At 40.2% G+C, this 12,725-nt stretch overlaps 1 protein-coding gene across 3 annotated transcripts in view; it reads left to right on the top strand.

Moving 5' to 3' along the window:
• The window catches only part of NFE2L2 (NFE2 like bZIP transcription factor 2), a 34,142-nt gene extending 26,972 nt beyond the window's left edge, over positions 1 to 7,170 (top strand). For all 3 annotated transcript variants that reach the window (XM_059394221.1, XM_059394223.1, XM_059394222.1), the window contains exons 2-5: positions 2,856 to 3,122; positions 3,622 to 3,711; positions 4,569 to 4,760; positions 5,434 to 7,170. In XM_059394221.1, the coding sequence (XP_059250204.1) occupies positions 2,856 to 3,122; positions 3,622 to 3,711; positions 4,569 to 4,760; positions 5,434 to 6,660 (1,776 nt within the window). In that variant the 3' untranslated portion in view covers positions 6,661 to 7,170. The remainder of the gene's footprint in view (positions 1 to 2,855; positions 3,123 to 3,621; positions 3,712 to 4,568; positions 4,761 to 5,433) is intronic.
• The last annotated feature ends 5,555 nt before the right edge of the window (positions 7,171 to 12,725 follow it).

The following is a 12,725-nucleotide window of genomic DNA, read 5'->3' as shown; positions in this document are numbered from 1 at the left end:
AGCGATTTCTTTCACGTCTCACTTGATCTACCAACATCTGCGGGAGGGGTGGGATAGAACAATTAGGTCGTGAACGTGGAGCTAAACCATCTGAACCCACTCAAGACAGCTCATCTGGAGAAGGAAAGGAAGGAATAGAGTTGTATCAACTCTTGGTGTGACCGCCACTGATAATTTTCGAGTAAATTACAGTAGAAATTTTCTTTCAGCCCATAGAACTGGGTTTTGTGGATACTCTGGAATATTGTGAGCAGGTATTTGCAGCAAAAACTGCTTCAGTGTCTTTTCAGTTCTTTCAGGAACAAATCAAAACTGGGTGTTCTTTTGATCCTGGGATCGCTTGACAAGGAGAAGCCCCCGCCTGGGCATTCTGGGGAAGTGAGGGAGGGATGCGCCAGAGTGACCCCCAGCTGCAGGGACACGTGTGCGCATTTCTCTTCTGTTGCTCTGAAGAGCTTAGCACGCAGTCTGCATCCGTTTTTGAGAGGGACTGGAGTTCAGCTGAGACTGTGTGACCGTGCATTCTTTTAATTTTCAGCGCTGGCTTTTAGTGGATGTAAATAGTCTGAAGACCTCAGTAGCTTGGTGCCTTAGTCCAGTTCTCCGAGCTGGATGGGCTACTTGGCTGCATCTGAACCTACTGAGAAGCTACGACCTAACCAGATCAGAATTTTTTTTTTTTCCAGATCAGAATTGTAAAGATTTTTTTTTTTTTTTAATTTATTTATTTGACAGAGAACGCTCACAAGTAGGTAGAGCAGCAGGCACAGAGAGGGGGGGAAGCAGGCTCCCCGCTGAGCAGAGAGCCCAATGTGGGGCTCTCTCCCAGGACACTGAGATCATTACCAGAGCCGAAAGCAGAGGTTTAACCCACTGAGCTACCCAGGCACCCCAAGATCAGAATTTTGAAGTAGCTTTCTCTCTGCCTTTGGATAAAACATGTCCATTAAAATGGAAACCCATCATTTTTAACCTGGAAATGATTTTCGTGCTTACTGTTTGTGGGGAGCTTCCTGAGGAACTAGCCACGTATGAATAAATGCTCTGTGGTTGCTGTGTTCTTGTCATGGCCAGGAAGATGACTTGAGTGGATGTGCTCAATCCAGCCTTCCGTAAACTGGCCACTTTTTCACACTGCCAAGATGTTAAAGTGTGTGTGTGAGAGACAGTGGATTTTATATCCTGCCCACTGGTCAATGATCAGATTTTATACATTTTAGTGTAACCTGTGGTTTAAGACAGCACAAGTCCAAGTTTGGGCCTGCCCAGGACATATCCCTGTACACTTTCTAGCAGTCTCCCTTTGTTCTAAACCTTGGTATTTTCATCTGTAAAATAAGAATGTTGTCTGCATATGGTCGTCTTGTGGATCTCTTTGTATATAGAGTACTTCAAATGATGCTTGACATGTAGAAAGCCTTTGACAGACGTTGGCTGTAGTTCAGAAGAGCTACAGCTGTTCTAACTGTACCTGCCGTGTGTGGGGGACACTTTTTAACCCTGCTCAAGGCTAGAAGGATGATAAGCCCCAGGAGCAGTGTTTCGTGGTGTTTAGGATTCTCCCACCAAGGCTATAATGGCCTCTGCTGTCCATGTCGCTGTGCTGCGTTTAGGCTGGGTGGCCTGCTCCTCCTTTGTCGGGAAAAATAGCCTGACTGCTCAGTGAAGCAATAACCATGTTATTTTTGTCCTTGGAGGTGGAAAGCAATTGAGTCCAGACATATGGGGCAACCTAGTGCGGCCCGCCATCACCGGGACCAAAAATGTCGGTGTTGGTTGTGCACACTGTGTCTACCCTGCCTTCGGACCCCAACTCCCTTCCCCCATGTCTTGATTTTTCTGGTCTCAATCTCATTATATTATTTTCAGTATAGATGACTTTCTTCAGTGGAGAGTGATTTAAATTTCCTATCTGTGTAGACTTCCCCAAAACGAAAGGTATAAATCAGAAAACTGCTTTTAACACATGGTTAGTAAAGTCTGGACATGGAACCAAGGCCTAGCTTTGTTACAGAAATCAAAATAACCATCCCTCATTGTAAGATTTTTGGTAACTTCCATCCTTCCCTGGAGCCATGGTTTTTTGTTTTTCATTTTGTGTTATTTTCTTAAGGCTGCTTGTGATTTCTCAGAAGCGAAACTAGTGAGCACTACCTCTTTCTCAAGGCAGCCTCTTGCTTCACCTATGGGTCACAAGATCACCATTAGCTAGGACTTTTCTTTACTAATTTGTTTACGCCTCAGGAGCTAAAACTCAAGTCAAGAGGAAATTGTTTTAATAAATGAGTCATGGGGACAAGAATAGCAAGAAATGATGGGGGGAAATAACTTCATGTAGGAAATACCAAAAGAAGGTGAAATTTCACAGCTGCTGGATTGACATTTAATAAGGGTCCCATTCCCCACCTTCCCTCCAGCTGTAAAATGGGTTTAGAAAAAATTCCACATATTTGAGCATGTTTTCCAAATTCCATTTCTTGTAAGAAACCAGTGACTTGGAGTCCTGGCTATAATTTCTGTATTCCATTAAACAAGTGTGGGATTTTTTTAAAATTCAAGAACTTTAATGTGCAGCATGTTACTTTGCTCTTTGGTGAACTCTGCCATCATCCAGTCGTTAATAATCAAGTAATAAGTGGTTAGAATGGATGGCTGTGTTTGTAGGTTGTTGTTTCTTTTAATGAATGGATTCATTGAATGGAATTAACTGTGCCCTTCCAGAACACTGGATCTGTGTTCCCTTTCAGATGGTCATTACCCTACCCCCATCAACAATGGCATAATGTAAATTATATGGTACCTGTCGTTTTAAAAACCATCTTAACCGTGGCTTTTTTTTTTTTTTTTTAACACAGGACATGGATTTGATTGACATACTTTGGAGGCAAGATATAGATCTTGGGGTAAGTCGAGAAGTATTTGACTTTAGTCAACGACGGAAGGAGCACGAGCTGGAAAAACAGAAAAAACTTGAAAAGGAAAGACAAGAACAACTCCAAAAGGAGCAAGAGAAAGCCTTTTTTGCTCAGTTACAACTAGATGAAGAAACAGGTGAATTCCTCCCAATTCAGCCAGCCCAACACATCCCATCAGAAACCAGCAGCTCTGCCAACTACTCCCAGGTACAAAAAACTCAGTTCTTGGGAAGGTGTCAGGGTTTAAGGAAGAGATATTGGCCCAAGAGTTAAAACGTCTGGATTTGCATTCCAGCTTTGCCTTTTTTACTGTCTTCATGACCAAATCAAGTCAGCTTCCCAACCTCAGCCTCCTGACGAGTTCAAACCTGACTGACTGCCCTCACAGAGTTGTAAGGAGTGCGAGGGCCTACGTTACATTGAGAGTGCTTTGTAAGCTGTGGGAACAGAACGTGAGGATCTAGCAGTAGTAAAACTACTAGTACAGATTGCTAGCATTTTGTTTATAGATGAGCAGTTGAAGCTCAGAGCACTCAAGAAATGGGGGAAGCCAAGATTGGAACCCAGATGGTCTTGGTGGTTTGATTCTGTGCTCTATACTAAACTGATCTCTAAAGAAGATAAGTGTTTGGTTAACTGTATTGTAAACATTGTCTGACACTGAGCAGTCTTTTTCTTCTTTGATATCCCCTTCCCTTTTATCAAGGTTGCCGACATTCCCAAACCAGACGCTTTGTACTTTGATGACTGCATGCAGCTTTTGGCAGAGACATTCCCGTTTGTCGATGACAATGAGGTATAGCATTTGACTAACACTGAAGCTCCCCAACTAAATTTAATATGTCCTATAAGTGTGTCTCCATTAAAAAAAATATTTTAGGAGGAAATTTTGTCGAAGAAAACTTAGCCTACAGTTAACTTCACAATTTAAAAAAAAAAAAAGGCAAAAAAATCAAATCCCTACACAATACCAAACCAAAACCACTTACCCTGCATACCTAGAAGCATGGATCTGCATAACCATGGAAACAAATAATCCACTGGTTATAGGTACTTAGAAATAAATTTTGGTGGGGCGCCTGGGTGGCTCAGTGGGTTAAGCCACTGCCTTCGGCTCAGGTCATGATCTCAGGGTCCTGCGATCAAGCCCCACATCGGGCTCTCTGCTCTGCGAGGAGCCTGCTTCCTCCTCTCTGCCTGCCTGTCTGCCTACTTGTGATCTCTGTCTGTCAAATAAATAAATAAAATCTTAAAAAAAAAAAAAAAGAAATTTTGGTGAGTAAAAAGCAAACCTGGTAATAAACCAAGACTTGCTCAGTTAACAGTTTAATAGTATATGTGATTGAAGCCCTGTACTAGGTATTTTTACCGAGAGATACAAGTTAAAACTTCAAGATTGTTACTTATTTTGAAATTTACCTTCAAATGCATAGCATAAAAGAGTTAAACTAGTAAATGAGTCCATCTGGAGTCAGTTGGGCAGGGGAGAAAAGATGTGTTTTCGTTATGTAGAAATAGGGGTCATAAGTGGTTCTAACTAGAGAAGCACAGAACTGTTAGCCAGGTCCAGTGTAAGGTGTTGTGATGGGGCCTGGGAGGAGTTCTTCAGTGTTGCCCGCAGACTCACGTAGATACATGCTTGGTCAATTTTAGGTTTCTTCAGCTGCGTTTCAGTCACTTGTTCCTGATATTCCCAGTCAAATGGAGACTCCCGTCTTCGTTGCTTCTAATCAGGCTCAGTCATCCCCGACTCTCCTCGTTCAGTCAGTCATTGCTGATCTAGACAATATGCAGCAGGACATTGAGCAAGTTTGGGAGGAGCTATTATCCATTCCAGAATTGCAGGTAACTAAGATCTACTGTTAGAAAACGCCAAAGACACTCTCATATTCAGTGCCTTTAAACTAATTACTGCAGTTATTTACATGTCACCGACTTAGGGGAAGGATTGGAGGGGGCTTTTAAATCTGTCGTAGGAGGGCCGCCCAGTTCCCTACAGCATGTGACTTTCGGGGTTGGGAGTCTGAGCCCCACGCTGGGTGTAGAGGTTACTTAAATAAATTTAGTCACAAGGGCTGTTCGTGCTCACTTCCATGCACTTTAATTAAGTGGACTGGATGTCTTGAGGAAAGATCTGGTCTTTGTAGGACAGAAGTCTGATCTAGGAACTCTGAAAATAATACGTATGCTTAGACATAAGAATCTGTCAAAAATGGGAATTGTCTGAATTACAGAAGAGCCTGGAAAGAATGGGGGTGGGGAGAGAGTTTACCATCAGATGCAGATTATCCGCTATTAAAAATATTTGCCATTAGGAGCATCTAGACGGCTCATCACTGGAGCGTGTGAATCTTGGATCATGGGGTTGTGCTGTTCAAGCCCGATATTGGGGGTAGAAATTACTTCAGAATAAAATCCTTTAAAAATAAATAAAAAATAAATATTTGCCATGAGATATAGATTATTAGCTATTAAAATATTTAACCTGATTTACATTTAGTAAAAATTTCTTTTCCAGTGTCTTAATATTCAAAATGACAAACTGGTTGAGACTAGCACAGTTCCAAGTCCAGAAACCAAAGTGACAGAAATCGACAACAGTTACCATTTCTACTCATCAGTGCCCTCACTGGAAAAAGAAGTAGGTAACTGTAGTCCACATTTTCTAAGTGCTTTCGAGGATTCCTTCAGCAGCATCCTCTCCACAGAAGATTCCAGCCAGTTGACCGTGAACTCATTAAATTCAGATGCCACAATAAACACAGATTTTGGTGATGAATTTTATTCTGCTTTCATAGCAGAACCCAGTAGTAGCAACAGCGTGCCCTCCTCTGCTACATTAAGCCAGTCACTCTCTGAACTTCTTAATGGACCAATTGATGTTTCAGATCTATCACTCTGTAAAGCCTTCAATCAGAACCAGCCTGAAAGCACAGAATTCAATGATTCTGACTCTGGCATTTCACTCAACACAAGTCCTGGCATGGCATCACCAGAACACTCGGTGGAATCTTCAGTCTATGGAGACACACCACTTGGCTTCAGTGATTCAGAAATGGAAGAGATAGATAGTGCTCCTGGAAGTGTTAAACAGAATGGTCCTAAAACACAGCCAGTACAGTCTGCTGGAGATACAGCCCAACCCCTGTCACCATCTCCAGGGCACAGCGCTCCTGTACGTGATACCCAGTGCGAAAACACGCCAAAGAAGGAATTGCCTGTAAGCCCTGGTCATCGGAAAACCCCATTCACAAAAGATAAACATTCGAGCCGCTTAGAGGCTCATCTCACAAGAGATGAGCTAAGGGCAAAAGCTCTCCATATCCCATTCCCTGTTGAAAAGATCATTAACCTCCCTGTTGATGACTTCAATGAAATGATGTCCAAGGAGCAGTTCAATGAGGCTCAGTTGGCATTAATTCGAGATATTCGCAGGAGGGGTAAGAATAAAGTGGCTGCTCAGAATTGCAGAAAAAGAAAACTGGAAAATATAGTGGAACTGGAACAAGATTTGGATCATTTAAAAGATGAAAAAGAAAAATTGCTCAAAGAAAAAGGGGAGAATGACAAAAGCCTCCATCTACTGAAAAAACAACTCAGCACCTTGTATCTCGAAGTGTTCAGCATGCTCCGTGATGAAGATGGAAAACCTTACTCCCCTAGTGAGTACTCCCTGCAGCAGACAAGAGATGGCAATGTATTCCTTGTGCCCAAAAGTAAGAAGCCAGATATGAAGAAAAACTAGATTTGGGAAGATCTGACCTTTTCTGAGCTCTAGTGGGTTGTTTGGGGGGGGGGGGGGGTTGGTTTTGTTTTTGTACTGTTATACTAAAAGCTCCTACTGTGATGTGAAATGCAAAAATATACTTTATAAGTAATTCTATGCAAAACTGTAGTCAAAACTAGTATAGAAAATAATACAGACTTTTAAAAGCATTAAAATAATTCATCAGTATGCTGAATCAGTAGTTTCACTTTAACTGCAAACTTCATTTCTTAGAACACCATTTGGGCTAGTTTCTGTATAAGTGTAAATACTACAAAAACTTCTTATTTATACTGTTCTTATCTAATTTGTTACATTCATAGATTTATATGATATCTGGCTAAAAGCAAATTGTTGTAAAACTAACCACTATTTACTTTTTTTATAAATACTGTATGAACAAAAGCATTTTTTTTATATTAAATTGTTTAGCTCTGGCAAACCAATTTAGTTGAAAAGCTGGTACTAATAAAGGAATATTACCGTTAAGTTCTTTGGAATTCATTTGCATTTATTTACAGTTATTTTCCAGAACAGTAACACACTTAACATATTCAGGCATTTTGCATTTTCAAAATGTTTCCAGTCAGTGAAAATATGACAAGTATTTTATACTAAACTTCTGGTTCCAGAGATTATAAAGTATATCAAGAAGGTATTTTCTTTCAATAGCAAGTACCTCTCAACCAAGGAAAATTTACTCATACCAGTGCATGTTTGCCTACCATGTGCTAGATATTTTTTAAAATACAAAGGACACAGTGGAAATCCGTTTTGTTTTGTTTTTTTTAAGGTTTTTATTTGATAGAGACACAGTAGGAGAGGGAATACAAGTGGAGGGAGTGGGAGATAGAGAAGCAGGCTCCCTGCTGAGCAAGGAGCCTGATGTGGGGCTCAATCCCAGGACCTTGAGATCATGACTTGAGCAGAAGGCAGACACTTAATGACTGAGCCACCCGGGTGCCCCAAAATCTGTTTTTGAAGACAGCAAACTTTACACATGCCAGGATTGGGAAGGCCAGTAGAAAGGATGCATTGCGATTTAAAATAGGGTTGGAGGGGCATCAGGATGGCTCAGTCAAGTGGTGTCTGACAGCATTTCGACTCAGGTCATGATCTTAGGGTCATGAGATCAAGCCCTGTGTCAGGCTCTGCACTGGGGCATGGAGCCTGCCTATGATTCTCTCTCCCTCTCCCTCTGCCCCCATGCTAGAATAAATAGGGTTGCAAAGAAGAAAGGCCTTACTGAGATGGCAACATCTGAAGGTGAGGGAAACCCATTCTATTAGCTAAAAAGAGACGGCAGACAAGACACCAAAGTCCAAAGGCTCTGAAGCCTATTTGAGACAGAAAAAGGACTACATGGCTGAAAATGGAGAGGGGAGAGAGAGGGCAGGTAGAGTGTAATGTGGCACAGAACCCCTAACACCTTCATGACGGCTTTGGCATTTACAAAATGGGGAGCTATTGTGTTACGTTTTCTTACCCTTATGTGTTGAAAATAGTCTAGAGGGTGAAGATGGGAGCAGTTAGATGAATGTGGGGAAGCTGTGAAATAACTCACGTAGGAGGGATAGTTTTGTCTTGGTCTAGGGTGGTGATAGCTGGAATGACAAGGCACTGGATTTGGTAGGTTTCAAAGGTAAAGAATTTTCTGATAGAATGGATGTTGGGTGAAGGTGCACTCAAGGACCTGAACATATTTAAGAACTGAGTTGCCCCGAGATGAAGACTGGTTAGAAGGGAAGTCTAGGTGGGAAAGTTCATTCACTTTAGGACATACTGAAAGATTAAACATAAGACAAAGTTAAGGCCCCACAAAACTATCTGCAGGCTGTCCAGTAGACCACTCAGCATTGATTCACTGTTTCTTCATCTAATCTGTCTTACGTTTTTATTGTGGGGAAACTGAATCTCAAGATTCATCTTGAGTTATGTACATTTAGAGTTAAGTACATGTGGATTATTCACTGAATCCTATTAATCCCTTAGGAGTGATAACATGTAGAGGTCCGCAGGCCCTAAAGCCAGATTGGCTGAGCTTGCTGCCACCATTTTCCTGGAATGATCTCCAGTAACTCAAAGCACATAGGCTCACTTCCTCATCTGTAGGGCAAGTATTGAGTTACTACACAGAAAGTACTGTGCCTAGTTCATTAAGCACTCTGCAAATGGGTGTTTTCTTATTTTCCTTATTAGCCTTACTAGAATGCCTTTTAGCTGCTAGTGAAAGAAACTGAAGTCAGATTAGCAAATTAGAGAATCTGACTCAAAGGTCAAAGCTCAGGGTTGAAAGTGAATTCAAGAACTAATGGGTGTATCTTAATACTCATTCAGATTCTGCCCTGGTCCTCCTCCTGCAGTCAAGTATCTCCTGTAAGTGGTGGTGTTGAGATCCTGGAAACCTTTTTTCCAAACTCAACAAAATAAATCTCAGGATCTTGACAAAAGTGCCCCACCCTTAGACAAAATTACAGGTGTGTGAGCATGTTGAGAATGTGGCAGGAGTCCAAACCCAGCAGCCCCACCTGGAACACCTGGAACGGGCTGGCACTTAACAGTAGTGAAAAGCACTGCCAGGCAGACTGCAACAGACTTCTAGCCAGAGAGCAGTTCATTAATTCAAGTAACCATAGTTCTTTACAGTACCTGAAAAACTGATTTTGAAGTACTAACCATACTATGCAGAGTTAGAAACCCCAATTTTAAATACAGCAAATCCTAACCTCATGACAAAATGAAGCCAAGTGTTCCTCTCCTCATCTGGACTTGAGTCCACCTGGACTTTTTAGTGTCCTCAGATTAAGTATGGCAATCCAATTGTTGAAATATTAGACTTGTTTTAAAATCTGTACCTATGCCTTTTACACTGACATACGTCAAGCATTCTTAGAAACCTTAGCTGAAAGATACTGCATTTATTATGCAAAGAAACATCTTGCTGAGATTTCTCAAGGCCAGGATTTTTAGGGAAGGGGTGGCTGCTCAACTTGTACTTCTCATACCATACTTGTTTCTCAGCCTCAAAACATACGCAGAATAATTCTCATTTCTATTTTAAAAATACTTACCAGGACAAGTTCAGTCTTCAGTTGCATTTTATGCTTTTTGAGAGCTGGAGAAGAATTTAAAGATCTCAAAAACTTTCACCGTTTGTGGAGGAAAAAAAACCTCCTTAAGACATTGGCATAACAGGGACCCCCCCTGGGTGGCTCAGTCAAGGTCAATCTGTTTTCCACTAGGGTCATGATCCCAGTGTGCTGGGACAGAGCCAAGTCGTGCTCCTTGCTCATTGGGGAGACTGATTCTCTCTCCTCCCCACTCGTGCCCCCTATTTCTCTTGCTCTCAAATCTTTAAAAAAAAAAAAAAAAGGCATAATTAACCTTGTCCATTAAAATTTTAACTATGCTTGAAGATATTAAGACCGTACCCATAATTATTACCGAAAGTATCTTTAGGGACCATGGGCCAGGTAACAGATTAAGTTCTTTAAACCCACTATCAGATTTAACCTTCAGGCTTAACGAGGGTAGGTATAATCTCCATTTCATAAACAACAACAACAAAAAATTAGGTCAAAACAGCCACTAATCTGGACAGGATGTCAGAGAATTCTGAACCAAGTTATTGACATTTAATGAAATTGAACATTTCCTTCAATATTAGAGAAAACAAATCACACTGGTGCTTTAACGGTTATTAAAAATCCTTACCAGCTGCCGGTTATTTCAGAATACCATTTATGCATCACAATCTCAAAATCCAAAGTCAAACCCCCTAGCCTCATTTAATACTTGAAGCATATCCTACCAAGTTAAACTTCGTATATTTTGATTACTCCTGGGGAGAGGGGAGGCGTCTTACGCAAGCTCCAGGCCGAGCAGAGCCCAGTACAGAGCCCAACAATGGGGCTTATCTGATCTCAACCTGAGCTGCAATCAGTTTGATGCCCAACCAACCGACCCGGGTGTCCCTTGATTACTATTTTCAATGTAATGCTTAATTCTACATATTTAATGTATATAAAACCACCATTCCTAGGGGTCTGTTGGCATCACCTAACTGCCTAAGTGTAGCATGCATAAAAAAGAAACCCCAAGTAAACTTGCCAAAGCTCACAAAAACAACTTCTGTATTGAAGTATTTTACTGTTAAACTTGATTCCAAGAAACAAAAACCTAACTGAATTTTCTAACCTATTAAGGATGTAAGAGACAAATGAGATTAAATCCAAATAGAGCACCTATCAGTTCTTTTCCTAAGTATTTTGAAAAGCAAAAATTATTCATTTCTGTCAACAATGCAGACTAACGATGTATTTTGACGTCTAGTGTAACGTTACACTTGATTTGCCCTTGTGATTATAGGCCCTTGTAACAATGGCTATATACATGGATTAGGTGACACTTAACCATTTCATACCTTAAAGCTGCCAACACCTTGTACTTAACTTTATCTAAATTTATCAGTAAATTGTTCAAGTTGAGTATCTTGGGCAAATTCCTATTTCCTAATTAGCTTTCAGTATGGTGTTCACTTAACCTTTATCGCTTGAAAGGCAGTTCAATACAATCTGTAATTACTGGTCTTTGAAAAAAATTAACCAAAAATAGCATCTTTTGCCTATTAATCTTAACCCCTTCCCAATCCTTGGTACTTTCTATACAATCCTAACTTAAATCAACTATAACATAGGTCCAGTTTTTGCAAAACACTCATCTCTAAGATTTAGTCTATGAATACATGGAAGATTCCAATGTTTTGTTGCCTGAATATCATTTTCACTCTGAAAGACAAATTTACTTCTTTTGGTAGAAATTAAGTCCACCCTTGCTGAATTACTTTGGAAGTCAAATATTAAAACAGGATTATAAAGTACTTAAAGCTGCAAAATATGAAACCACTGCATATATTGCGTTGTGATCAAAATGTGTTGCAATCCTAACAGCTCAAATTCCTCACACAGCTTCAACTGTATTTAATATGCTATTATTAACACTAAGAATCTAAATACTTGTGCTATAGTTTTCCTAAAAGTCACAATTCTCAAAGCCGTTACAGTTGATCACTTTGCTCTTATCACCTTTATTAAAATGCACCACTGCAGTCTGACAAAATTTCATGCTTTTTCCTCCCAGCCCATCATACCATAGTACTCAAGCAATCCACTGCCTTGGATAGGGCTGGGGAGGGGAATTCATCCAACATCTGAAACCCTGTCCCCATCTCTTCCCGAGTGTCCGTAACTTTGTATTTTTTCTCCAGGAAGTTCAGATTCCTCATCACCCCAACATCTCACCTATTGGTATTCAAGAATTATATCCTTAAATAATACGCTTTTGGTTTATTTTTCTAACATGTATTTCTAGTGTCGTGTATTCATTTTCCACTGAATAGAATCCATGATCTTTAACTGCTATATAAAGGATCATTCCAAGTTTCCTGTTATTTTACTAATGTAATATTCACCTAGTGTTTAAATCACATCAACACTGTGAAGCAACAAAACAACACACACATTTCTAAAAATATTTTAATGAAAAAGTTATCTTTCTGTAAACATCTCATTATACTACAAATGAAACATTTGAATCCATTACAGACCACCTCTTAAGTCTTAAAAATCAGGATAAAACATTGAATTTAGAAGTAATCTTGAATATTGTATAGGCTAACAATCCTTACTTCACCCCTGCATTAACTTGCAAATCATTCAACTACTTGTGACATCAATTACTGGAACTTTGAGAGACTGTCCATAACTAGAAATGTTTCAAGTTGTAACTTATAGTGGAACTCTTAAACAGGCTCATTTCAGTTGTTCAGATCCTTAAATGACCTGTATTACCCAATTTTCTTCAAGATTTGTGTATCAGGTTTGTTGTTTTCGAAAAAATGTAGCGTGGGAAGCAGTAACATGTGAGATGGCTTGACAAGATTGATTGAAAGGTTTTCCTCAACCATTTCCCCCTCCTTAGAACTTCCTTTTTTTTTTTTTAAACTGCTACTATGATTGAAGAGCACATTTTCAGGAATGACAATG

The sequence above is a fragment of the Mustela nigripes genome, chromosome 3, assembly GCF_022355385.1.
Source record: "Mustela nigripes isolate SB6536 chromosome 3, MUSNIG.SB6536, whole genome shotgun sequence".
NCBI lineage: Eukaryota > Metazoa > Chordata > Mammalia > Carnivora > Mustelidae > Mustela > Mustela nigripes.
The sequence above is the reverse complement of the archived record's forward strand: the minus strand, read 5'-3'. Positions and strand labels throughout refer to the sequence as shown.